We start from the raw sequence: 27,019 nt of genomic DNA, 5'->3' as shown, positions 1-27,019 counted from the left end.
TGAGCTGGGATAACCGCCAGAACCAGTATGCCTTGTCAGCCTGTGTGCGCTCCTTCCACCATTTTGTCTGTTTCCAGCTTAGTCATGCCTGGTGTTTGCTTGGCTCTGCTCCCTCTTCTGTCATCTGTCAGTGTTTCTTATCTGGCTAAGAAGTAAAATTTCTTATGCTGCCTCTTCTCTTCACAGTTTTTTCTCTTATTTTTATCCTTCCTCCCTTGCCCATCATGGCATAGGCAGCATGTACCCCAAGCAGATCTACTTCTTTCCATTAGCATACTCTGACCAGTTCAGATAGGTGAACCTATGTCAGAAACAAAGTTCAAAGCAGCCTAGAATGGTCCAAGATGTCATATTCCTTTTGGGAAGGAGGAGTCTATGAGGGTATGGATTACTCCACAATATTTTAACGTTTGAGTTACCTGGGAATTTTTGCATACCACTCTCAACCTTGATTTGGGATCTGACCTGGTAGAACAAAGAGGCCAGCTCTGCTATAGTGCGGTATTGGAGCCAAAGGAAGAGGAACACTGTTAATTTAGGAAAATCTTTTGAGCAGTTTGGCTGGAGAACCTTGTTTTGCTTTGTTTCTTTAATTCTCTTGAAGATTGTTTTTTCAGCTTGGAGCCTAGGTAGTTTTAGGTGTGGCTTCCAGAAAAATTCTTAGTTTTATGGACCCTGCAAATCTCTGCCATCTTTCTTTTCCTGGTGACCTTTGGTGAACCAAGACCAGCCATGCAAGTCTAGATCCTAAGCTTAACTCCAAAGGACATGTGCTCTGACCCCAGAATCTAGATGGAAGAAAGGTCCTGTTCTGTGCAGGCATTCAAAGAGCCTGAAGCTTTGTGGACTGGTGCTTGTCTTCTTGCCCTGCATGACTTCCAGGGCCTAAAGGTCTGGTCAGAAAAGATGACAGCTGGAAAATCTTCATCTGTCCGTTCAGTTTCCTGTGATTTGCATTTGCTGTCAGGTGCTGGACAACAAAGACTTAAGCAGTAGTCCCTGTACTAAATAGCATACTATGTTGTTGGTACATGTTACAAAAAGAGAGGGAACAGCAAGAACAATAAGTAATCTTTATAGAGGCTTTTGAAGACTCATGGCGTGAGTCTTACGGCTGAGGAGCCTCACTGAACATGCATTGTGGGTGTAACTGTATTAGCTGGTCTGAAGATGTCATAAGGCTTTACAGAATAGACAAAGGCAAGATGCTCCATTTCTGAAAACACACCACAGTAGTGCTAAGAAGCTACCTGGTAGAGCAGGGTAGGTGAGATTACTGAAGCCCTGTCATTGATGAGATTGGAACTGGGTGAGGCTTGTTACCAGTACTTGAAATGAATCCAGTGAAGACTTTGCAACTCCTTGGTGGGTTAGTCTTGAAATCAAGCAAGTGAGCAGGGAGGGCAGAAGGAGAGGGAGTTGACAGCAGAAAAGGCAAAAAAAGCCTTAGAAATGAGAGAAAACAAAAAAATACTGTAATAGGAGGAATAGTGAGATTTTAGAAAAACAAAGAAAGGATTCATCAACAAAGGAGAATTTTTGCCTGTAACAGCAAAAAGGAAATAGAGGAGAACATGAAAAGGTATGGATAACTTTCAGATAGTTATTTTCCCCTGTTGGGCTTTTTAGAATGACTTTTAAACCATTGGAGGTACGTGTTAACACACCTAGAAATTAAGGTAAGCATCTAGCTCTTCATACAAAAAACATTCACAGATTTGAACTGATTTTTGTCTTGCAGATCCACAAAGACTCACCCTGGGCCAGTTGTACATTTAAGTGACAGCCCAAGAGATGAGGGAAAAGTGAGTACAACTGATGGTATAAAACATTGCAACATATCATAGCCTTTATTTGCCTTGATAGCTCTTTCTTTTTGCTTACTCACTAATTTTATCATCTGCTTTCTTTATATATTTGTGAGGGCACTTTTACTATTGTACAGTTTTTAAGAAAAAAATCTCTTTGTACAATTTTAATGAGTAAAAATCTATGATACAGACAACATACTGTACTTCGAAACCTATAGCCAATCAAAATTGTTCCTGATTAAATAAACTTGAGTTTTGCTTAAGTAAGAATTGACTAAAAACTGTATCATGACTTCATTACTTGGATAAACATGCTATTGCGAAGGCATTATAGTAAGTTTTCGTAAGATAATGTCTCTTCTTATACAAGAATAGTAGTGATAGTAACCCACGTTTGGAACTTGCTGCTGTTTGGGAACAGAGTTGAGAATAGTGAAGAGCTGTCAACAAGTGGAAGCAAACCATATAGTCAGAGCATTAGGGTCGTGACTGATACCATCAGGAGGCAAAATCTGAGTTGGCTTTGTTTGTATGGTAGCTTTTCCAAAATGAAATTTGGTTGCCAGAATATCAGTTTCATTAGAGCTTTTTTATTTGTGTGTTGCTACTAAATTTTTGAGCGTTTTGCCTTTGTGGAAGGGGCATTTAACTATCTCCTAATTTTTGATCACTTTTGCCAATTGCATTTCAGTGTGTGTTTATGAAGGACTGCATCTTACAAATGGTGTGTCTGTTTGACAGCATGCCTCACGTGACAGCTGATGGTTATTGGAAACTAGCAGTACTTTGAATTTCTGATACTGACATAGGGGACATCATGCTGAAATTAGTATGGGTACCTAGAAAAACACTGATGACTACATCTGAATTTAATTTGCATTATTAGTCCTTAAACTCCTGTTTAATATCTTTACTGATGATTTGGATGAGGGTATCGAGTGCACCCTCAATAAATTCGTGGATGACACTAAGTTGGGTGGGAGTGTTGATCTGCCTGAGAGTAGGAAGGCTCTGCAGAGGGATCTGGACAGGTTGGATAGATGGGCCGAGACCAATGGCATGAAGTTCAACAAGGCCAAGTGCCGGGTCCTACACTTTGGCCACAACAACCCCATGCAGCGCTACAGGCTGGGGGAAGAGTGGTTGGAAAGCAGCCCGGTGGAAAAGGACCTGGGGGTGTTGGTGGACAGCCAGCTGAACATGAGCCAGCAGTGTGCCCAGGTGGCCAAGAAGGTCAACAGCATCCTGGCTTGTATCAGGAATAGTGTGACCAACAGGACTAGGGAAGTAATTGTCCCCCTGTACTCGGCACTGGTGAGGCCGCACCTCAAATACTGTGTTCAGTTTTGGGCCCCTCACTACGAGAAAGACATTGAGGTGCTGGAGCGAGTCCAGAGGAGGGCAACAAAGCTGGTGAAGGGTCTAGAGGGTATGTCCTATGAGGAGCAGCTGAGGGATCTGGGATTGTTTAGCCTGGAGAAAAGAAGGCTCAGGGGAAACCTTATTGCTCTCTACAGCTACCTGAAAGGAGGTTGTAGCGGGGTGGGGGTCAGCCTCTTCTCCCAGGCAACTAGAAACAGGACTAGAGGACATGGCCTCAAGCTTCGCCAGGGGAGGTTCAGGTTGGACATTAAGAAAAATTTCTTCACAGAAAGGGTTGTTAGGCATTGGAATGGGCTGCCCAGGGGGGTGGTGGAGTCACCATCCCTGGATGTGTTTAAGAAAAGATTAGATGTGGCACTTAGTGCCATGGTCTAGTTGACACAGTGGTGTTAGGTCAAAGGTTGGACTCGATGATCCCATTGGTCACAAGGGAGACTAGAAAAGTTAACAGAAGAGAAATTAGTTTGAGGGTTACCAAAGAGGTTTGCTGGATTTTCTTAAAAGGTTATTAAAGATGAGGTTAACCAGAGTCATGTCTAGTTGAGAAGCTGGTTATCTTTGAATGAGAAAACTACCTAGGCTGAGAGAATATGTGAGAGTATGGTAAGTACTTGCCCTCCTCACATATTGTTCTTTGGTATTTGCTCTTGGCCATTTAAATATGACATACTGTGATAGGTGGACCTTTTGTTTAATTTAGTAGAGCTGTTCTTAGGTAATTGAGCTGTTTCAAGATAGTCCTCCATACTCTGCTTAGCTCCTCAGCTTCAGGTTAACCAAAGACCACCAAGAGGTCTTGGTGGGAGAAATCAGACTCCCCACGTCACTTCACGGGGGGCAGCAAATGAGCGTTCTTTACATATGCCTCAGGAATTAAATAGTGGGTACGAATCAGTCATAATCATTGCTCAAAATACAGATATTCTTGTACTCTACAAGTACAAGGGTATTGTATTGTGCAAGGGTGCAGTGGTATATCCTTCTCTGGAGTATCACAGAGTTGTTGACAGATGTGGGCATGTTTCGCTGAAGTAAATAAGTAGCATTCTCCTACAGGCGCTGAGTGGTTGAGAGTCCTAAAAACAGACGAACCTTTCCAAATGTAGGACAATCATAAAATCTCTTTTTGAAAGCCAGGGAGATTTGTGTGCTGTGTATTCATCTTTTAAAAATTCTTTGAATTCCTAAAAGTTACAGTTGTATCAGTGACTGATGACCAGTTTGGCTGTGCCAAAAGAGTGGATGCAATTCCAGAAGACTTCTGCCATTCAGAATTTTTCCAGAGTGCCCTCCAGGCAAACTATCAAGGCAGACTTTGGAGACAGTCTCTTTTATGAATTTAGCAAGCTGTGGCTGGGAGACAGATGACAAAGAGAATTTGGGCATTTAATGTGTCACTTAAGAATAATTTGGGGACCTAGTGATTAAGTTCGTGAAATATAACTGTGTCTGCCAAATCAATGATTAAGTGTACATTAGGAACAGACTGAAGTCCACAGACGTTTGTAAGTGGCTGATCTGTAGCAAACATGATTTTTCTTGCTGACACAGGAGAAGACATTAACTTCAATGATCTGCAGTTTCCCAGCAACTGAATAAAGCTTAATAGGAAAAGGTTTAATGTTATTAACTATTAGCTGGTGGACTAAACTTCCTATCTCTGAGTCTGTGTTCTGAGATCTAATAACACCTAAATACACTGTGCATTTGGCAGGCTTGGTTTTTTTCTCCCAGCTGTTTTGTGCTACCAGGACAAGGAAGAGGCTGGCTGGCATGTACCAGGATGCAGTTAGTTGATTGTAAAGGAGAAATCTCCCTAAAACACCATCATCAAAAGCATTTCATGAAGAAGGGTTTAAGTCAAAATGTGGAGCAACTCCACTAGACAAGGAAGATCTTGCCAGGACTCCTCCCTCCTTCAAATTCTGTCCAGCCTTCTGGATGTTTCTTAACCTAATTAAGCATGAGTAATTATACAAGGTGCCAGGATACACAAGCTAAAGAGAAATCTTTGTTTTTTTCCTTCCTGGACTCTTTTTACACATGTTTACACATATTTTTCTTCTTTGACTGTGTTTTCCCCTCCAACAGCATTTATGGGTGTTTTATTTTTTACCTCTATTACAGACATGGAGTGTGTCTTATAGATCTCTCAAGTGCTCACCATGGCCAAGAGAAGTGGGAATGTTTGAGTTTCCTATGGTTCAGACAGGTCAGAGCTCAGAGCATCACAAATATACTGGCAATGAAATCATGTTCACCCAGATAAAATTCTGACTTCAGTGTCACACCACAGTATTAGTAGTTAAGCAACATGGCTACAATCTGAGCAAAGAGAAAGACGTTCCTGGCTATGCAGCAAATCTGTTTATCTTTCAACTTCTTCCCTGAAATCACAGCACTTTGTATCCTGCAATTCTGTAGTGCTGTTGTGCATTAAGCATTTCAGCAATAGATCAGGTGAAATGCTGTCTCTGATAGGAGGTATTAAACCTGGAGCATGATATCTTTGCAAAAGAGAGTGATAAAAATCAAAAGACAAGCCTGCTTCACCAGGGAAAAAGGCCTATTAAGAAACAGGGTCACATACTAAATGCTTTTCTGTTCCTTCAGTTTCCTGGATATATTTGTGCAAAAGCTGATGTGAAAAGAATACTGTTAGATACAAACTGAACTCAACTGGTTTGGTACCCAGCTGTAATGCACTGGTGCAGCAGCTTGTTGTGATGACAATAAGGAAGGCACTCAAACTCTGTAACGTATTGATTAAAATACTATTTCTTAGAGTTAATACGAAAAGGATGGTGGGAACCACAAGTTGTGTAGCATTACTCAACTCAAATGCTATGTGGATCACGAACTCCAGGATATACAATTGTCTTCATTTAGGATCACTGCACTAACAGCGAAAGCAGTCGCAGTAAGACCCTTCTTTGTTCGCTCTCTCATGGCAGTCTGTTATCCCAGAATACCATATGGCATCCTGACACGAGTGCTGTCGGTTAGCTGCATGCTTTCTGAACAGGATGTCCTTTCCCATTTACTCTACCACAGAATCCCATATGGAACTGTCCAGAGAAAAATGATAAATATTCTGGAATTTCTCCAGGAGAGTCTGATTTTTTTTCAGGAGCAGAATTATTAAGTAATCAGGTATTGTTGATATTCAGATATTAAATATATTCACTATAAATCATTCCCAGAGTAGGTAATACTTCTACACATAATGAATATTCTCCTGGCAACGTAAAGAATCATCTCTAGAAGGACTGAGAGTATTTCCAGACCCTTTTATAGCAGTATTGATGTATCAATTGTATGTAACTTGGAAACAAAGTGATGTTTTGTTTAGCAGTCCAGCCAAGCTTCATTTTTATGGCTTATGCAAGCTAAAGTGAGTGACAACAAAGATGCTGGTAAGATTTCCTAGACTAAGAGATAGTCTTGTCATTCTTCTGCTCAAATTCTTAATATAGAAACTGTAAATTCTTGCCTGAATTCTGTGATCCATGTGTTTATGGACAAAGAACAAATGCAGTTATCACTGCCAGTTGTATAAAATATTCCATAGCAGAAATGTGTGAGTTTGCCAGTTTGGGCATTCCCAGTCTTCATGTCCAGGACACATTCTTAGGAAGATGGGCTCTATGGGAAGCAATTTCCAGGACACCTAAGTAGGCCAGACTTCACATCTTCCATAAGATCTGAAATTAATTGTGTTCAAATGAACAGTACTCAGTACAGTACCAGATCAATAATTCAGTTCTTTTCTGTACAGACAAGGAGAAAGGATTGTGTTCATTCTTAGTTTTCTCCTGAGCATAATTTTTTTCTCTTTCACCTTTTGACAAATCTTCTTTGCTGGTTTTCTCAGGTGTGCGTGGTGATATTACATACTAGTTCTAGAAGAAGTAAAACTTGGCATATCAGTTAATTTATTTTCAATAAATTCTCTCAGGCAATTTATTCTCTTTAAGGGCAGTTCTTAAAAATGCTTTAAAGCAGTAGAAAGCAGAAATTAAAGGAATATATGTAGCTGAATGGGAGTTTAGTCTGGTGACCCTTTGGTTTGAAGTTATGTAAGTGATCCCTCAGGTGTCAGTTTTCCCTCCAATCAAGGGCAAGGAGGGTAAGAGCTGAGAGGAACATGCTACGGTGTGATTTTCTCAGAAGATACACAATTGTGAAGACTGTCCAGGCACATAATCTTGCAGAAAAAAAAAAAAAAAAAAAAAAGCAAGAAAAAAAGGAGTGTAAATCATATTTTTTTCTCCATATTAGAACTTAAGTTGTCATTAATGAGAAGTAGTTTATACTGAAAGATAATTTGAAAGCTGGGTAATACATGTAGTGCAAACTACAATCTTGCACATCAGTTTGGTGTTTCTTTTTATAGCGCTTATTTATTTTTAAAAAATCTCTTAAAGCCATGAAGCTCTTAAATATTTGTATATACCTTTTGAATCTGAAAGTATAATTGTGTTTGTTTCCCCTCTCCAGCTATTGATAGGCTATGAAAATGGGACTGTAGTGTTCTGGGACTTACGATCTAAAAGAGCTGATCTGAGAGCTTATTATGATGAGGTAAGCAGTTTCCATTAATTCAGAAAACCTGTTATTCAGCAGTTTGTTGTATGTCTTATCAAACAGATGGATATTTATCTTAAGGCATTGCTTGTTCTGGAAAGAGTTTGTGCTATGCTTTTGAACAAGTTATTGAGAGTAGAAATCAAACCCTGAAATCTGTAGTTCTAATGCATTCGGCTCTTGTGAGTGTACTACGACACAGAGTCTCTTCCCCTGGATTCTGACAAGTTCATCAGCTTCTGTGTGACGATCCTCAGTTGAGCAGAGTGTAGTAATGAGCTGACCTGAGATATAGCTACATTAGGAATTATGTAATTAACTTTACTGAGTATTACTAAAACATTAATTAGAATGAAAGACAAATTATTTTGTAGGGCTATTGGTATTACCTAATACTCAAGGTACTTTTAATCCACCTGATTAAAAGGTTTTCAAAATTGTATTCTCATAGTTTTATCAGACAATTGTCTCTTGCCATTTGTAAGCAGATGGTATCAAACACAGACGAAGTTCTTGTATCAATAAACAGGTTGTTTCAAAAATAGATATATTCCTAGTTGTTATGATTTTAGTACTAGCCCTAGGGAAAAACATGCTTTGTTCTGCCAGCCCTTCTGCAAAGTTCACCATGGATGAATGCGAATGCAACTACAATTGAAGGTAAAAAAGGACATTTTCTTTAAAGTGATCCAGGCAGTAATTGGTTTCCTGTAGTTCTCTTTCCTTCCTTGTCTTGACACCTTATTACATGTAAGGAGCATGCACATTTATTTCCACTGTAAAAAGTAATCTGGATATATCCGAATCCTGCACTTTTTCAGGCCTGTTTTCACAGACACATTAACACTGAGCTTCAAGGTTAGGATTCTGAGCATCCGCATAGCAAATGTTCTAAAGGACAGAGTAATTCCGTGTTTAAAGAGGACAGCACTTAAGCCTCAAGACACGCACACTAAATTGTCTCTACGTGACAATCTGCCTGTGCATACACTTGTGACATTGCACCTGTTCTATTGCTTAAGGCTGGACAACTTCTTCCTTTTACAGGTCTCCTGGGGATGGGGTCTGTTCACTCACTCTCCTCTCTTGTGCTCAGAATGAGACTACATAAAACAGGGTCTTCATGATACCATTTCCCTTATTTTTATTTGCTTGTTTAGACAGAGTGGTTGGGTGTTGAAAATTTCTCATACAATTTAGTTGTTCCACATTTTTCAGTACTGTCCTCAGGAACTTTTTTTGGCCTTTTTCTCAGTCATGTGCTTTCCTCCTCAGTGGTTACTTGCTGTCTCATTACTCCACTTTGTGCAGCTTGTGATGGCTTGCTATCGTCTACTGAAATAGTTGCAAGATTCTTCTTTTGTCTTTAAAAGGGTTGTGTGACTAACCATTGTACTTTATTCCAGACTTTCAGGCTCCAGACTGATAATGTTCCAGATCTGCTAGGATTCCCTTAGGAAGCCCCTGAAAAGGGTTCCTTTTTAAATCCTGGGTTATACAGCTTTTGTGAGTCACAAATGATTAATTTGGCGTGTGCCACTTGGTATTTGGCACCAACCCAAGTTTTCAAACCTAAACTTCTTCTTACAGATTGGTCACCGAAGATCACGGTCCAGAGAACACTGTTCCTGCTCCCCTTCACCATTCTATCTGGAGTGATACAAGGCCTCTGTGGCCCAGGACGTCTGACCAATCTTTTGGTACCACTGTTACGGTGCTGAGCCAGCCAGTTGCAATTGCAGGGTATCTGTGAGGTCTCAGATAAATTGCTGCAAATGTTCTCTGTCTTCACTGAGTACCGAAGTGCCTCTTTGAATGGGGTCTGAATGAAATTAATCCAGCCTCATTTTTCTTACTCTCATTCTTCTTTCTTTAGCATCAGTTTTGAAACTAAACCCTATCTGATGGTGAAAGAACTGGAAATCCCATCTAACTCACCATTACCGCTTCTGGCATCTTTAAGGGTCATCAGATGACATGATCTTTTCTGGTTTATCAGTGGAGGAGATACTTCTGTTTAGTATCAGAAATGACCCTGGCACCAGGCTTCTCCATTAAGGGGCACTTTGTGTGTACTGTGAGAAACAGCTTATTTTCTTGTCTTTGATGGACTGTGAGTGTTCATTACCAAGGCAAGCTCTTTATTCTTTGTAATCTTCTTCAGATAGGTGTCCAGCTTGGTAATGTCACTCAAACTAAATGTCAGCACTCTCAAGACTCCATCCTAATACTCATCCTTTCACAGAATCAAGCCTCAACTGGATTTCTCCCGTGTTACCCTTCATGGCACTGGATTTCAGTGTCCCCAGACCAGCTGTTGAGAAGGAGGCTCTCTGTTGTTATTCAGATCCATAGAACCTCTCACTGTGCAGCACAGGATTGAGAAGTTACCAGCAGATATTTTTTTGATGCAGAAGAGGAAAGGAGGCTGGTAACTGACTGTCTATCTACAAATCTGAATATTCTTCCTTTTTAAGTTCAAGATAGGGACTCTATCTGCTAATATTCAATTGTTATAGAGAGGAATAGTTTCATATATCATTAATTTAAAAGATATTTCTTTTCATACAGCCACAAGAAATGAAGAAATGCAAGCATTTCATTGTCAGTGAGAACCATTATTAAAAGGTCTCTTCCATTCAATTTTTTCACTATGTTGAGTGCTGTTTTTTTAATTGAAGTTTAGAAGTAGTGGACACACAGGTCAGATGGAATAGGTCTCTATATTTGCACGCTTGAACAGTTGACTAACAAAAGGGTCATTGAGAGGTAATGGTTCTCAGTCTGCTTGGACGTCACCACTGTGAAATCTTGCCTATCCTTTCTAGGCTGCATGGCATTTTCATACCAGTGTGATGCTTCACATCACGTGAGACTTGCAGAGATGGATACAAGACGTGTGGCAGACATCTCCTCAGAATATGGGTAATCTTATGACAGGGAGGTGAGTTGTTTCCTACAGTATTAGCAGGATCTGTCCAATACTCTCAGAAGTAGGCCCTTCCATTTTCCTTGCCATCCAGATTAATGTCATGGACACATTGCTCCTAGAATAAACAGCTCACTGAGACAATCCCATAGCTTGTAAGTGGTGAAGCTGAAGACTCTGCCCTCTGTTCGCAGACCTGCAACTGCAGCATTTACAGCTGCATTTCTTACTCCATCTTTGTCGTGCCGTACTTCATGTCTTGAAAGCTGGGAAAAACACGTCTGCTCAATTCACAATGAGAGAGGTTCTCACCAAGGATAGAAAAAGCCGTACAAGTTGCATTGTCTGGAGCTTCTCTGCTTGGTGTTCTTGTAAGCCTGTATCTTCCCTTTAAAGCTTCTCCCTGATACTTATGGTTTACTCACTGGAGCTAAAAGTAGTCCTGTCTCTCTTTTAGCCCCGATGACCGGTTAGAGGCTGCCTCAGTTCATCAACTCCTGACACACGGAGTTTCTCTGTCTTCTTCTCTACAGTGTCAAAGCTTCTCAAGAGACTAAAATGTTCTTGCTTGTGAAATACCTGGTGCTAGAGTGGAGCATGAACCTACTGCTAAAGAATCTTGTGTCTGCTCTTCAAGGTCTGCAAAATAGTTTCTTTGTGTGATGATGATCGTCATCTTCTCAGTAGTGATATGTATGAGCTATTCAGGCCCTTTCAGTCAATGCTCCTATATGATGGCCTCTATAAAAGACTTTCCTTGCAAGCCCTTTTATAAATTCCTTCAAAAGTTAATTTCCATCAATTGGTATAAAAAGAGAGTGCAGGCTGTTTGAAAGTTTGACAGGTTGTGTCAACGCACATTCAGAGCTTCCTGAAGCACAGTAATCATCTTTCATTAGGACACATCTCCAAAATGAAGCTGCAGAGTTCACAGAAACATCTGCCAGATGGCATCTCCCTGCCATTATCAAGCACTATGCCATTTTGGAAGTATCAAATCTGATGTGGCCCTTGCTGTAATGGTAAGATTCAAGCAACAGGCTGAGATGAGTATGGTGCTTGTTCAAAATACAGTTAAGAGGTCCTAGAGTCCCCATGAGTTCTTTTCAGTGGAGAAGGTTTGTGGTTGGGAAGGAACTGAAATGGTGTTGGGCATGCTTAATTTCAGTACATGCCGAGTATGAGAGAAGATGGAATATATATGAAACCACTGTGGGTATTGCAGAAGGAAAAACGTAATCTGGAGTGATACGCTTTATGTGCATACACTGTGTGAACATTCACATGAGTCGCCCACCGTGATGAACTCCTGTTCTAAGCAAAAAACTGCTCCTTTTTTGTGTGGATGCTAAAGAAGTGGGTCAGAATGCTAGACATATTCTAGCAGAGAGACAATTAGGGACTTGTTCTGTACCACCTTCCAGTATTAGTCATGACTTTCAGCTGAGACGTTCAAAAGCAATCCTAAGTATTTCTTGCCCGTTTTGGGGCAAAGTCCAACAGGTGAGTTTGAGTTGCTGCCATGGCCATGCCAGCTGTCTGTGATAGGAGCATTCCTCCTCAGCTCCACTCAACAGGAGGTTTGTGCTGGCAGGTGGCACCTAGCAGCTGAGAGGCACTTCAGCAAGCAGCTTGGTACAATTTTCAGCTGCTAGTTACTAGCTCCTGCTCAGAGACAGTTAGCGACTGTAACCATGTGAAATGTTTCTATGTGTGATAACACATCAAAAGCAGATTCAAATTTGGCATGATAGCAAGCATGAATGAGCTCATGTCAGAGTCATATGCATGAGGATAGACATGCCTTCAGTGTGGAGCAGCGCTCCCCACAGATCTAAGGTTCTCACACCTGAGGGCAATGGCATTGGACTCTGCATGAACCATCTTTCTGTGTTATCTTTTGTTGCTTCAGTTATAGTTTGGTATCTTACGGGTCTTTAAAAGGAATTGTGTGCCAACCCCCCTCTGGTAGGTAGAAGTTTGAGTGACACTCATATCATTTGAAAATAACTGTTCAGCTATGTTTGTTGAGTCTTTATTGGCATGACTAGCTTACGAGTGTGTTAGCAAAGCGTTCATATTCAAGGCATGTCAGATTCCCATTAAAACATCTGAGTCACCTTAACGCAAAGGCTCATTTGTGGCTCTCCTGTCCAGCCTCGGGGGCTGAGTAAAGTTTTGGGAAAGGGTCACAGCCTTTTCATTGGTTTCTCCTGATATTCTCTCCAGACCATGGGCCGTGACCAACCATAACAATCAATATACTTATTAAAAGAGGAAGACCAACAGGGAGTTTTTAATAGTGACCGGTAGCACTTTGGTTTATTTCTTGTCAGCTTAAGCAAAATTGATATGAACAACTCCCATGCTGACTTAGGAATACCCAGGCATGATTTTAAAGTGATTTGAATAAATCAGGTAAATGGCCATATGCAATTGTAACTGCATGCAAGGCCTTAGCATTTCCTGGGTTGCAAAAATGGGAATTTATTAAGCTGCATTCAAAAATAGGTCTCTTATTTACATTTACATAAAAACATATTGTGTTTTTTGCTGTTTCGCAAGAGAAGGGAAGTGGATTCAAGGGAAAATTCTGTGAGTTTGTGCTTCTGAGGGGAGTGTGTGAGAATCTGTGGTATACAATGAAGCAATACTTTGTCAGAAAATGGCTTTTGGTAGTTTCCGGCACATACCAGTGAAAATAAAGGACTTACACCATTATCCTTTCAGCTTGTTTGATGTAATTATGGATATTTTCAGTCAGTTCCACTAATTATGCATAAAATACTAAGAATGGTCTATTAATTAAGTGTTGCTTTTTGGCATACATAACATTCATAATGTGGTACTTGCACTGTGTACATAGGAGTGCAATATTCCTCTTTCCTGAAGCACTGTTCCGAAAGTATCTTACAGCATTGTTAATTTCCTATATCGATGAAACAATCCTCGTCTCTTTAGTGGTTTTGTTTTTATATGAAACATGCCAGATTTCTGTGTACTTGCTCTGAAACTTAAGTATATGGGGGGGGAATGACTCAAGGACAGAGTACTATTTCTACTTTTCCTGAATAGTTCTCTGGGGAAGGCTGCATATGTGGTATGTTACCTGTAAAACTCGTTACACAGAATTCCCTGTACGTTTGCCCCATGTCATACTTCTAAGGAGAGCTAACAGACATGTTACAGTTGCACTGTATGTCCCTTGTTCTTACACTTTTACTGTCATACCCTATTCCATCAGTTTTGGTCTGATTCAGAACGGGCTTTCTTACATTCTTGTGTTATGTTAGCATTTATAATGACTTGTTTTGCTTGACTAGCAGTAGATTACAGCCGTTGATTACTAAAAAGTGCTGGTAATGGACTTCAGACAAACAAGAACCATCCAAGTGTCGATACACTATTAGATTATTATAATCCAAAGTTGTACATTAATATCTCAGTAGTGTAAACACTGTAATCCGTTTCAGTCTCAAGTTCTTCTTTCATTTCTGTAGGCTATTCATTCTGTCGCTTGGCATCATGAAGGGAAGCAGTTCATGTGCAGTCACTCTGATGGCAGCTTGACCCTATGGAATCTGAAAAGTCCTAACAGACCATTTCAGACCACAATTCCACATGGTAATTTTGATAGTTAAAATCTATAACTAACAAACAATACAATATTCTCCATGTTGTTTGCTAATATCTATGTTTATTTTATTTTTTTATTGTAGCCCAGACCCAGAGTTGCTCCTTGCATAAATATTTTAATCTGCAAAGTAGCTGCAAAATATTATAAAAATCAGAGAGCAATTTTTATCAAACTTTTTTTTTTAATTGGTGTCATAAATACCTCTTGCTGGTTAATATTGCTCTAATGTCGTCTTTTATCCAATTCATCTTCATAGGCTACTGCTAGTCTTTGACACCCTCAGGCTATGGGATTTTCACATTTCTTTCTTTTATATTTTGTACGTATGTGCTCATATGTGCAATTTTCACAAGAAGTAATACATTTTGTACAAGGCACTGCGTTGTTTGTTATAGAGATGGCACAAGGCTGCCAAAGTCACTGCAATGAAGAATGTAAAGGATCCATATTAAGAAATCGCTGTATCTTTTATGTGTAGGACTTCATATGCCATTGCTTCTTATAAATGATATTAAAAGGTATTAACTCTGTTGCAAATCAATACGTTTCCAAGAAGCCTGACTGGGTGGAGAGGGAGGAAGGAGAGAAAGGCAAGATCTATGCAGCCCAGAAAAGTTTTAGCATTTTCTTAAATTTCCTCATTCCTTTTATTTCATCAGTCATTTTCAGTCATAGAATTGTACTCCAGTTGGCACTGGACACTTTGAACACTTCCAACAACAAATTGCACAACCTCTCTGGGCAACGTCTTCCACTATTTAATGACCCTCATGGTACAAATTTTTTTGCTAATATATAACCAGAATTTCCCATGTTACAACTTGAGTGCTTTGCCTCCTGTCATGTCACTGTGCACCTCTGAGAACAGTCTAGCTCCATCTACACTGTATCCTCCAAGCAGGTCGTTGTCGAAAGCAAGCATAAGCTTTCCAAAGTAACAAACCCAAAATTGTTATTTTTTTGGTTTACAAGTGACTTTCTCTGACTGGAAGAAAGTACTAAGCCATAATTAACCAAGAGCCCGTGAATTTCAATTGTACACTTCATTTAATTTTATCACTCAACTAGTTACACTCCAGAGCATGTAACATTTTGTCAACAAAAGGAATTGAGTCAATCTAAGAATGACTTAGGAAAAAATTAAGCTGTTTATGGTCATAATGTGTTCAGGAAAAAAGTATACATTTGGTCAAATTCATTAATTATTAGTTAAGTGTCATCCTTCTCAGTAATCTGCATGGTTTTTAGATGTCTTTGAAGTGTGGTCCATGGTCCTTTAGATGTATGTGGCAATAAAAAAATAAAGCCATAATAAATGTAATTAATTTAGACAAATGCATATTTTACAGAAATAGGAGCTAATACTCATCTTCTGTAGCTTTGAAGTTCCATTCTCTCACTGCTTATACAGTTACTTCAATGTGTATGTTTTAGTTTGGTAGTTCTATTATCATGATGTTTTAATACAGTTTTAATCTTCTTTCTTTCCTTAGGAAAAATTCAAAGAGATGGAAAAAAACCTGAATCTTGTAAACCAATTCTTAAAGTAGAGTACAAGACCTGTAAAAACAGGTATGTTTTTAATTCTGTAATTAACTCAATGTTACATCTTTCCCTCTTTCTTTTTGCAAAGCTATTTATTATTATTTAAAGGTACTAAACCTGTAATGGGAACTTGTATGTACTATGTAAACTTATAATTACTATGTTGGGTTTTTTTAATACAGTGAACCATTTGTGATATTTTCTGGTGGATTGTCATATGATAAGGCTTGTCGAAGACCAAGTTTAACAATCATGCATGGGAAAGCAATTACAGTTCTTGAAATGGATCACCCTATAGTTGATTTTTTAACTCTTTGTGAAACCCCATATCCAAATGGTGAGTTTATTAAGCAAAACACAGTTATGGAAAATATAAATTAAGAGATCTTCTCTCATACCTTAATTCCATGGTAGAGGTTTCCATTCTCACAGTTATCTCCATCTCAAGAAAACCTCATCGCTGAAAGTAACTGGAACTTGTTTGCATTCTCAATATAGGAAGCAAGTAATGAGTGGACAGTAATGCATGCAGAAATCTACAGATATAAGCTTAAAACACATGGGCTAGTGTGAGGAAGTATTGCTAGTAATCAAACATATGTGCTTATATTTCTGACATTTTTCATGAGGTTGAAAATCTACAGATTGCTAAATTATTGAAGATTAAACTATCACTTATCTGCAAAAAAGTTCTTACACTTCAGCCTGAATTGAACTGTTAAAAGTGCTTTGCTGCATATTGTGGGGCTGGCATGTTCTGAAGTACATTCACATAAAACTCCAAAAAGTAAATTAAGAAAAGCTGTAAGTCAAAAAGAAACTAAGTTTAGCATTTTAAGCCCTCAAACAGAAAAGTAAAATAAATCTTTTATATGTAGCTAAATCAAATTCACATTAAAAACACTTGCTAAAGATAAAGTGTGTATTTGTTTCAATGTCATGCAAAAATTTAATTTTCAGTAATCAAAGTTATTTTGGGTCTTCATATAACTGTGTCAAATACAGTGACACTTCCCAGTACTAAGATTTTGTAGCCCCTTCCCCTGTTCACACACTAATTTTAAAAAATTTTGGATTAACCTGTGTTATTCATAGCCTTATATAAAAACAGGCCACAAATAATGTGCATTTGTAGCTGGCCTGAAAGGAAGGTAATCAGTTGCTGTCAATTCACTCAGTCTTTTGGCATCAGCCATCTGAAGAGCGTACTCTGAGCTTGCACATACTGGAATGGTTTGCTGCTGTTGAAAAGAGAGTCGTAATTTCACATTTATATTTTTTAAAATAACATTTATGCTATGTAATCTAATGCACCCTGTGTATCAAGGGAAGCATTTATTTGTCATTTTAATTGGTTCTTTTGATAAATGAAAAAAGCATTAAATAAAAAACCAAACTATATAATCTCTTAAAGAGTGTACGGGAGGAAGGAGCGTATCAGTATCTAAATTGAGCACAGCAGACCTACAGGATTCCTTTAGAATATTCCTTTGGAATCGCTTTGGAAATGAGGGCATTGCGTATCATCAAGTGGACTGGACCAGCTGTTCACAATCTGTTTTTGAAGAACCGTTGTACACAGTAGAAGTATTACTACTGGACAGCAAAAATACATTTTCTGTATAATAATTGGATTCAGCAATGCAGTGATACACACAACTTATTCATATTCTGTTTCTTTACTTTCAATATACCATCGTGCTGGCATGCTATAATATGCCAATTCTATTTCTGCTATGTATGTTGATCAGCAATTCTGCCCAAAAGTCATTTCTCAGTTCCTGCCTGGCCCTACTTTGCAGCTATGTCTAGTTTGTGGATAAGTCTAGGATTTGCACCTCAGAACTTTTGTTTAATATACTGTGAATGTTTAGAGAACATAAATATGACTTGCTTGTTTAAAATGACTAGTAGGAGAACTCCATGTCTGTTATACTTGATTCCTTGCTTACAGAATTCCAAGAACCCTATGCTGTAGTTGTGCTTTTGGAAAAAGACCTCATTGTTGTTGACCTGACACAAAGCAAGTAAGTATCAAGTCTTATATGAAGCTGTTTGTATATCTTAACTGTCCAGGAAATGATGATAAAAAATCTAAATGTTTTCATGCTATGTCATTTTACTATCCAAAATCATACACTTTTGATAATAATTCACTCTATATGTTTACCTCCACCTTAAGAGCTAAGATCAGCTAATCAAAAGGCACTTGTGTTAAAATTTGTTCTTGAATTTGGAAATAAATCTAAATCTGCAGTCCCTTCAGCAGAGCCCTCAAACATCCGCTCAACATCGAAGTTGAGTAATACTTGGTCACATGCTGAATTATGACCTGAATGTGTGTTTTGGAAACCAGATTCAACTGCTACTTACGTGCATGCCTAACTTCACAGGACTCCACAGGGACTACCACTTAAGTATTTACTTAAGTATCTTAATAAGTAACGGCATTGATTTATAGTGGATCTGTTGGCTTATTTCATGACCCAATTGCTGGTTTAAATGACAAATAGTTCTTCCACATCAGAATCAATGTTCATATCAAAGAGGAACTATACATCACGTAGTGCAGAATCCAATTTTTATTTATTTTGTTCTGCCTCCAACACTACCAGTAACGTAAATCTACATTCACACTGGTATAACTAGGAACAGATTTTGCCCTTAATGTCTTGAAACACTTTAAGTGAATCATATTCCGATCTCACTTTCAAGAATAACTCAAATCATCTCAGCAATATAAAATGGATGTAACTGAAATCAGAACCAAATTTCCTACATTTTTGAATTGTGAATAACATTGTGTAATATGCCAGAAGTGAGGCCTTCCTTCTTGTCAGACCATCCAGACTGATGGAAGTGAGAAATAAACTGAGATCTACTTCATCTGTTATTGCAATTGTTCATTGTAGAATCAGTAGTCTACCAACCCAATAAGCTAAGCTGCTCAATATTAAGTCCACAGTTGTATAAGTAGTTCTTAGGTCATAGTATATATCATATCCATGAACCTGAAGCTTCAGAAAATGTGTCACTTCTGTATAAATAAGATTTTGAGATATTGGGAAAAATTAGTTCCTAATCCTCATTCACACAAGTAGTCCTATTAGCCTGAGGAACTATTCACATGTGTGGGTATTTATGTTACAGGAGGATTCTTGTCACAGCAGTGGAATTTTTATATCTTTATTTGAGTAACTAGACATTATTATTGACATTAAAAACAATACATATGTTTGAATAAATAAGGGAAAATGTACTTTATTGGTAATGATTTTACTTAGATTGTTATACACTTTAATAAAAGAATATGCTTTCTTCTACGGCTCAGTGTGTCACAGTGCTTCTAATAAATTGTCTTCCTTAACTAGTTTTCCAATCTTTGAAAATCCATATCCTATTGACATTCATGAGTCACCTGTTACCTGCACAGAATATTTTGCGGACTGTCCTCCAGATTTGATTCCTGTGCTCTATTCTGTAGGAGCAAAACATAAAAAGCAAGGATACAGCAATAAGGTAAACAAAACCAATATTTTTATAAACAAATGAAGATGTACAGCCTCTGTTTTTGTAACATCTTACCAAATTATTTTCATTTTACTTCTTTAATAATCCCTTTCAAGCTGGCCGAATCAGCAGCTTAGCAGCATGCTTATGGCCTGGTATTTGTGCCTCAGAAACACCGTCACTTAAGCACAACCATTAATGACCATTATATAGGACTTAATCATTAGGCTGCTGGAGTTATGCCAGATCAGACTGAGTTAAAGGAAAGCCATCAGTGTACAGTTCAAATTTGTATGGATAAGTTATCTCTATCAAAGAAAAATGTGAAAACATTATAACTGAAGGAAGTAAGCAGAAAAGCTTCAGTGAAAGTTGAGGGTTGACAGCATGATTTTTATTAAATAGGGATATTAATAATTATTTTACTGAGCTACCAAAGTCTTAATGTAATACTTTTAGAAACAGGACAACCTGCAGAAATAAAAAGAGGAAATGCAATTATTTTGTACATTTCAAACATTGATCTGGTTTATATTTTGACTGGAACTAATCCATCATAATAAACAAATTAGAAAAAATATTGGCTAAACAAGTCAGACATCATCAGTTTTCTATTCATATTAACAGAAGTGTTCTCCTTGGAGCTGCCTTGTTTTTCATGAACTGAGAAACTGAGCCCTATCTACTCCTCTTGAATCTTGATCAGCAAAGTACTTCAGAAAATATATTTTTTTTCTTATTTGAATTTCTTTGCTTATCTATCCTTACCTCATATATGTAGTTTCCCAAATTTTCACCACCTGCCTGTATTCATTGCACACTCTCTTGTCCCCCTGCTTTATTTGTGCACATACTAATATACCCTCTGAATGTAGGTAGCCACTCATTTGCCACCCACCCATTTCTGTACCCACAAGCATCTACTCCATGTATCCCCACAACCAGTTTGTGCTCCCAGGTTTTTTTCCACTCACTCGTACTCTGCACACATCCTCACCCACTTTTCACATATCCTCTATCCACACATGTCAACAGATCACCATTTCGCTCTACCAGCCTAGACCAAGGAAGAAAATGGCAGTCTTGCCACTAGTAAACAAAAGGCAGAGAAGAGGTGATGATTTCATATGTTCTGTAGAAGTTGCATTCCCTTATCTCATATCTCATGCCATCAAGCTCAGATATTTGTTTCTGGGCCAGCTTCTTCAGTCATCTTCATCCTCAAAACAGATTCTCCGTCTATTCAGTGTCCTGTAGAAACTCCAAGAGTCAAGCAGTCTGAAAAGGGTAGCAGAACTGTTTGTTACTCCTTCCTCTAGTTCCTGCCTTGGATTGTTGAGTGTTAGCGGTGCAGAAATATTTTAAAAACATAGAACTTTAATTGATAACATAAATACGTTGCTAAGTTTCAAAAGCCTTAATTGATAATATAAAAATATTAATAAGCTTTAAAAGCCTTGAACGCTACACATTTTCATTCCTTTTATGAGTTGTATTGCTTTTTGGAAGGAGATATTCTCTACTCTTGAGTTTAAAAATTAACCCAGCAAGATTCATCAGAATTAGTTGTGATCTCTGTACTTTTGTTGTTTGTTTAGGAGTGGCCTATCAGTGGTGGAGCGTGGAACCTTGGAGCTCAGACATATCCCGAAATCATTATTACAGGGTGAGAATGAAACCGAGGATTGGTGCTTTTAAAATGTTACTGTCTACAGCTTTTCTTTGTGGGTTAGCTGTAGGCAAGAGCTGACCCTTCACAGAGTATGCATGTTCTGGCCTCTTCGTTTGAGGTACGTAGGTTTTTTCCCTTGTGCAGTCACCACAGAAATGCCCATCTGCTGCAGAAAATAGAGCTTTGTACTTGGGGATGAACTACCGTTAGGAATTACCATTTGAGGCCCCAGGTATTAGACAGCAAGTCCATGTACTTGTGGAGGTGGGGTCTTTGGGAAGGAGAACCCATTGCAAGAGAATGTTTTGGCCTTGAAGGGCACAGAGCATAGCATTAAAAAGGGAAGCAGCTCTTCTTCTGTAGCTGTTGTCCTTCAGCCTTCTGGGGACTTTGTATCTGGGGACAGTTTGGGAATTCATTTTAATACCCCAGAATTAGTGAGGGTGTGGTGCACTGGGATGAATTTCACCTTGTGAGTAGAGAGACAGCCCCATAGCAAAAGGCATAGAAAGGCTCAGATTGCAGTAGAAGCACCATGAGCAGCACCTGATGGATTTTTCAAGGGGCCACGCTGTAAAACAGCAGCTGTTCAGCTGTGATGCACTTCGTGTTTCCCTCTGATCTCTGCCATGCTGATGATAGCAACATATTTGATAAATTGTTATTATCAATGATACTGAACGCCTGTTTTTAAAAATAAGATTATGATATGTGCAATAGTACCAATAAGATGATGAAGAGATTATTCTCATTTTAAACAGAAATGTCTCCTTTCGCCAGCTTTACTTCAGGGATCACTTTATGTTAATAAAAGGAACACGGCTGTAAGGTATTAAGCAAAATAAAGTTACCCTCTGTCCTTTCAAAGTTCGTTATACATGGCATTTTTAGAGTGCATAGGCTTGGTGCTGGCCCACTGCAAAGCCAAAAATGCTGTAACTTAAACTTGTCATTAGCATGGGAATTAATTTATTGCTGTTGCGATCTTAAAATTCATTGGAGGCTTAGTTCTCTGTAGGAAATGCATGAAAAAGTGTTTTATTAACCTAATCAAAATAACAAAATATTTTCTTTAGTTAGTATATATACCATTATATATTGTCAGTAAGGTATGTAAGGTCAGTAAGTTACCACATGAGCAAAATACAGTTTTTCTGCTTATATTTATCACTCATTGAAAGTATAAGATGTTTTAGAATTGCATCTTGTTTTAACACATTTAATTTTTATATTTTTTTTAAGCCATGCAGATGGATCAGTAAAGTTTTGGGATGCTTCTGCCAGTAAGTTTCTAAAGTTCACTTTTATATAATGCTGACAAATCACACACACACACATATACATATAACATGATATTTAGCAGTATAAGTAGTGATACCTGGGATGATATAATTAGGAATAATGAGGTGAAATTAAGCAAGTTTTTATTAAATTAGGGAAAAAAACACTGCTAATTCGATATATTAGACAGAAAAAGAGTGAAAGTCTTTAAGAGGAATAAAAACTCCAGATCCAACATACCAAAACTATGAAGGATGAAGTGTTGGTAAAAAATCCCTAGGGCATAATCTTCTTGTGTGTATAAAAGAGTGGGGTCAATTAGATCTAATATTCAGTTCCAGTTGTCATGTCTCTTCTATTCTGAGTACAATATAGTCTTTTTTACAGCTAAGTAAAAATAAAATATTAAAATACAATAATATATCTCAATACATGTCTAATATTATGAGGGTGGAGATGACCTAGATCTTTTCTTGTCCAGTCTCAAGTTCCAGGAAATAGTTGGGAAGCATTTCCATCTGTATTGTGCAGTACCCATCATCTTCTCCTCTTAGGCCTTCATAAGATTCTTTGTTATGCCACAACAGAAAAGAAAGTAGGAACCAAGGAATTTTGTAACTGATTTGCTTCATGTTAGTATTTTTTGTATGTTTTAATATATTCCAGTTACTCTACAGATGTTGTACAAATTAAAAACATCAAAGGTGTTTGAAAAACAGAAACTGGGAGAAGGAAAAGCAACAGCTGAGATTGTGGAAGAAGATCCTTTTGCTGTTCAGATGATGTACTGGTGTCCTGAAAGCCGAATTTTCTGTGTGGCAGGAGTTTCTGCGTATGTGGTTGTTTACAGGTTCAGCAAACATGAAGTAAATACTGAAATTGCAGTAAGTCCTTCAGAATTTTACTCTCTTATGAAAGAACATAATTTCTAAATCAAATTCCTTTGCTGTGTCTGTGCTCATGTACTTGAATAAAATTAATATCAAGCTGTATAAATATAGGGTTTAGGGACATTCCATTTTAAACCTTTTGAGTGAAATCTTGATCCTATTTAAGTTAGTGACAAAAATCTGAGTTTTTGGGAGCCGACTCTCTGCTTTTTTGCTTTAATAGTAACATGCAGTACAGATTTCAGACATAGTTTGCTTTTAAGACTTTATGGTACTGTAAATCTCTGTTGTACTTACCTGCTCTTAAAATACTGGCTGCTGCATGTTTTTATCAGATAATGTACATTGTCTATGTACATAATAATGCTCTTTTTAACTCAAGTATTTCATCTCTTTAATTTATGTTCATAGTGTTTGTACCACAAGGGGACTGAACATTATCACTGGCTTTAACAACATAGAGTTGATTTTTTTTCTGACTTGTGCTGACTTTGTTTCCCTAAAAATGGACACTATATAAAATGCCAGATTATTTATGGCTAAGCACTTGATATTTTCCTAAGCTTTCTGTTGCTTTAGCCTGTTCAAATACTCCTTCTTCTGTCTTCATGTCTTAAGCAGTCACCTTATTTCAGGTTGAATCACACAGTTCATGTTCTTCTAACTGCACTGCAGTCACCTTGCACTCACCACTGTTGTACAGCAAGTCTGACTTTGGTTTAAACTTTGCATTTTTGCACAGGAGCCACAATCACTGCTAACAGTGTGGCTGAACAGCATTTATAATCCAAAACATTCTTTCCTAAGTCTAAGGAGTTTAACAGGAGACTCCTCTTATGGCAAAGCCAAACTAAACCTGGCTGCCTCTCCTTCAGGCTTGCCATTCTATGGTGCTAGAAAACAGTTTACAACTCCAGACAGTCTCTTGCCAGAAAGTATTTCTTTGCATCTGCCAGCTCTCAACAACCCCCAGGTGCTGACCCAAAATTTCCCTTTCATTTTCCGTCTTCCCTGGTTACAGTTCTTTTCACGCCATTTTAATGTACTTTAGAAAATCTATAGTTCTAGCCTGGCAAAAACGTGTCATTTTTGGCCTGTAGTCATGTGCCATCTGGTAAGGAAGTTCATTACCTATAGCTCTTCTGTTGGTTTCCTCTCTTTTTTTTCCCCCAGAGGCAATTATTACGCTAGCTGAACATATCCTTTCAGGAAAGTTTTAAAACTAATGAACAGTAATTTCACCTTAATGACCAGCTCATGTATAATGCTGCTAAAATTACTACATCTCAGTATTCTTATATTATTTCATAGCAAATGCACCTTATCTTTTATTACCTGTCATTTAATTTCTTTATTTTCATGTCGTTTGCTTTTGTGGCTGAATTGAATCAGAACTGGTATTTTCTAAAGTGTTATAATTTAAGTGTACGATTTAACAGTTTCTCATGTTTCATCTGTAATTAAGAAGCATTTATATAAGGAATTGTTCCCCGAAGAGTTGCTTTAATATATATAATCTTGGTGGCATAGTCACTGAGTTCTCCTGGGTTTTGTGCATCCCTGAGATGAGCCTCATCTCTCAGTTTTCACATTTTTGCTGCAAGAATTCAAGTCTTCACTCTTAAATGGTGGGGGTTTTTTAAATAAAAAGTATGGGAATCTTTGTTGGAATATGTACCTGACTTTAAGCTGTCTGGCTTTGTCTATACTGAGAATGAGCTGGTCAGCCTCAGGATTTCTTTGCTGCCTGAGGTGAGCCCAAGTTCCAGCACTTAGTGTCCTCCCTTCTGTAGCAGCCAGCCTGAACTTACCTTGAGTTCAGTCTACAAATCCCAGCATTTCAAGGACCCCATGTTGGTTTGACTGCCTCACATCAGCCTTGTAACACTGTTGCTGTGGTAAATGGAGGCTACTCAAAGGTTTCTCCATGTGGCAAGGAAGTCTGCTGCTAAACATACTTTAGAGGCATAAACTGTGCCTGGGATTTCCTCAATAGAAGTATTATTTGCATAATTCCATATCAGATTCTGGAGGCAAGTAGTATGCGTGAGGCAAATTCTGCTTCATGTCCAACCTTGAAGTCATTGCCATGCAGTTATGTAAAAAGCATTTGCTGCTGCTGTTGTGGCTTTCTCATCTGAATCTACTCTATCCTGTCTCAAAAGGATATCTAGGTATCTGTTGAACATGATCACTTTTTCAGTGATCAGTCTTTCCTCAGGGAAGATCCTCTTCAAAGCTCTTGAGAAGAACCATAGGAAAAAAAGTTCACACTAGTTTGAATGTAGAAAGGAGAATCAATGAACCTGGTGATGGGATCCTCCAAAAAGATCTTTACCGTGTGTAAAAATAAACTGGTACAACAGGTCTGTGCTCCTTCTAAGGTCCAGTCAAAGCAGGGACCAAAATGTTAAAAAATTCAGTCATGTTCTTAGCCTAAATTTTTCCTTCTCTCTGCAAGTGGGCGATAGCTAGAACTCAACACAATGAATTTTAGTAGAAAAAGGAAGACACGAAGAAAAACATCCAAAGAAGAATGATGAACTTCTAACATGGCAAGCAGAAGAACATACCCTTCAACAGTTACTCCAGTTCTTCATGAAGATTAAACAGCATTAGAAATTGTTTTGGTCAGCAGCAGTTACTTCCAGGAGATTAGATTTTCCTAAACTCAATATTTCACTCATTAGTCTTTGAAGGCAAATGTTGTCCATAGATTTCTTAGCTGATTCAGGCAAAAAATATCCATGGATTTTGCAAGGAGAAAACAAAAGTGAAATTTTGAGAAAGGACCCTTTCTCTTCTGATTGAATGGAATCACTCCTCTGTGAAATCTTATGTGTTTTAACACAATGGTTGAGAAATAGGAGAGCCTTCAGTACTGATCTTTATCTCCCAATTCTCATAAAACTTAGGTATTTTCTTAATACTGTCATCTCCATTCTGGTACAGACGATGTCTCAGTGAGACTAAGATGGCGTTTGCAGTGTCTACATCTGCATTTCCTTCTGATCACTTCAAGGTACCAGCACTGAAATTACTATTCAGCTAGGATCCCAAGACCTTACCTCTTTGAGGGCTGTACCTTGTTTTTTATTATTTTCAAAATAGGGATCTCTTTGGACAATTTATGAGGTAGAAAGAATTGCCCCATATTTACTGTGATTCTTTGAGATGATTCCTTATATAGATTTGAACTCCCTGCCCAGTTTCCCCTGTGTTTTGGAGTCCTTCAGTTAAGGTTTCCTGAATTAGTGGAAAGAACTGAAGGGCGGTTGGGCCTAGTTGGTCTCCTTTTCCCTATGCAGAGAGCCCAGAAGGAAAGCAAAAGGTAACTAGTTTGAACTTTGCTTTCTAGAATCTGCCAAACTCGTGTTCAGTCTAAGGAATACAAAACCCTGTGCTGTTCTCTCTCATTTCCTGACCCCCACCTATGGCCAAATGAAGTTTGTTCGTCAGTACTGCCCACACTGTCAGGCTTCTGTGTACTGGCTGAAAACTGTCTTGTAGAGACTCTTGTACTAGCAATAAGGAGGCAGAGTTGATGATCACTGTTTTAATGAATTTGCGTAGGAAAAAGATAACAGACAATAGGCAGAAAATCTCCATTACTTTTATCCTGAATGATGCCTCCTTTTGCTGAAATATTATTTATTTGGGGGTGAGTGGTTAACTTCTCTTTTCATGATAAATTCTGGAAAGTTGTATTCTTGCCTTTCACTTAATATAAAAGGCTTGAATCAAAGTCAGCACTGGAAGAATATACCTATGTAT

At 38.3% G+C, this 27,019-nt stretch overlaps 1 protein-coding gene across 2 annotated transcripts in view; it reads left to right on the top strand.

Annotated features, from left to right (window-relative positions):
• STXBP5L (syntaxin binding protein 5L) overlaps positions 1 to 27,019 on the top strand; it is a 116,881-nt gene that overhangs the window by 49,275 nt on the left and 40,587 nt on the right. For both annotated transcript variants that reach the window (XM_068417410.1, XM_068417409.1), the window contains exons 6-15: positions 1,742 to 1,805; positions 7,695 to 7,778; positions 14,211 to 14,334; positions 15,841 to 15,919; positions 16,075 to 16,229; positions 17,847 to 17,919; positions 19,264 to 19,411; positions 21,001 to 21,068; positions 22,317 to 22,357; positions 23,022 to 23,239. In XM_068417410.1, coding sequence (XP_068273511.1) covers positions 1,742 to 1,805; positions 7,695 to 7,778; positions 14,211 to 14,334; positions 15,841 to 15,919; positions 16,075 to 16,229; positions 17,847 to 17,919; positions 19,264 to 19,411; positions 21,001 to 21,068; positions 22,317 to 22,357; positions 23,022 to 23,239 — 1,054 coding nt within the window. The remainder of the gene's footprint in view (positions 1 to 1,741; positions 1,806 to 7,694; positions 7,779 to 14,210; positions 14,335 to 15,840; positions 15,920 to 16,074; positions 16,230 to 17,846; positions 17,920 to 19,263; positions 19,412 to 21,000; positions 21,069 to 22,316; positions 22,358 to 23,021; positions 23,240 to 27,019) is intronic.

The sequence above is a fragment of the Nyctibius grandis genome, chromosome 23 (assembly GCF_013368605.1).
Source record: "Nyctibius grandis isolate bNycGra1 chromosome 23, bNycGra1.pri, whole genome shotgun sequence".
Taxonomy (NCBI): domain Eukaryota; kingdom Metazoa; phylum Chordata; class Aves; order Nyctibiiformes; family Nyctibiidae; genus Nyctibius; species Nyctibius grandis.
Note: the sequence above shows the minus strand (reverse complement) of the source record. Positions and strands in the feature narration are given on the sequence as shown.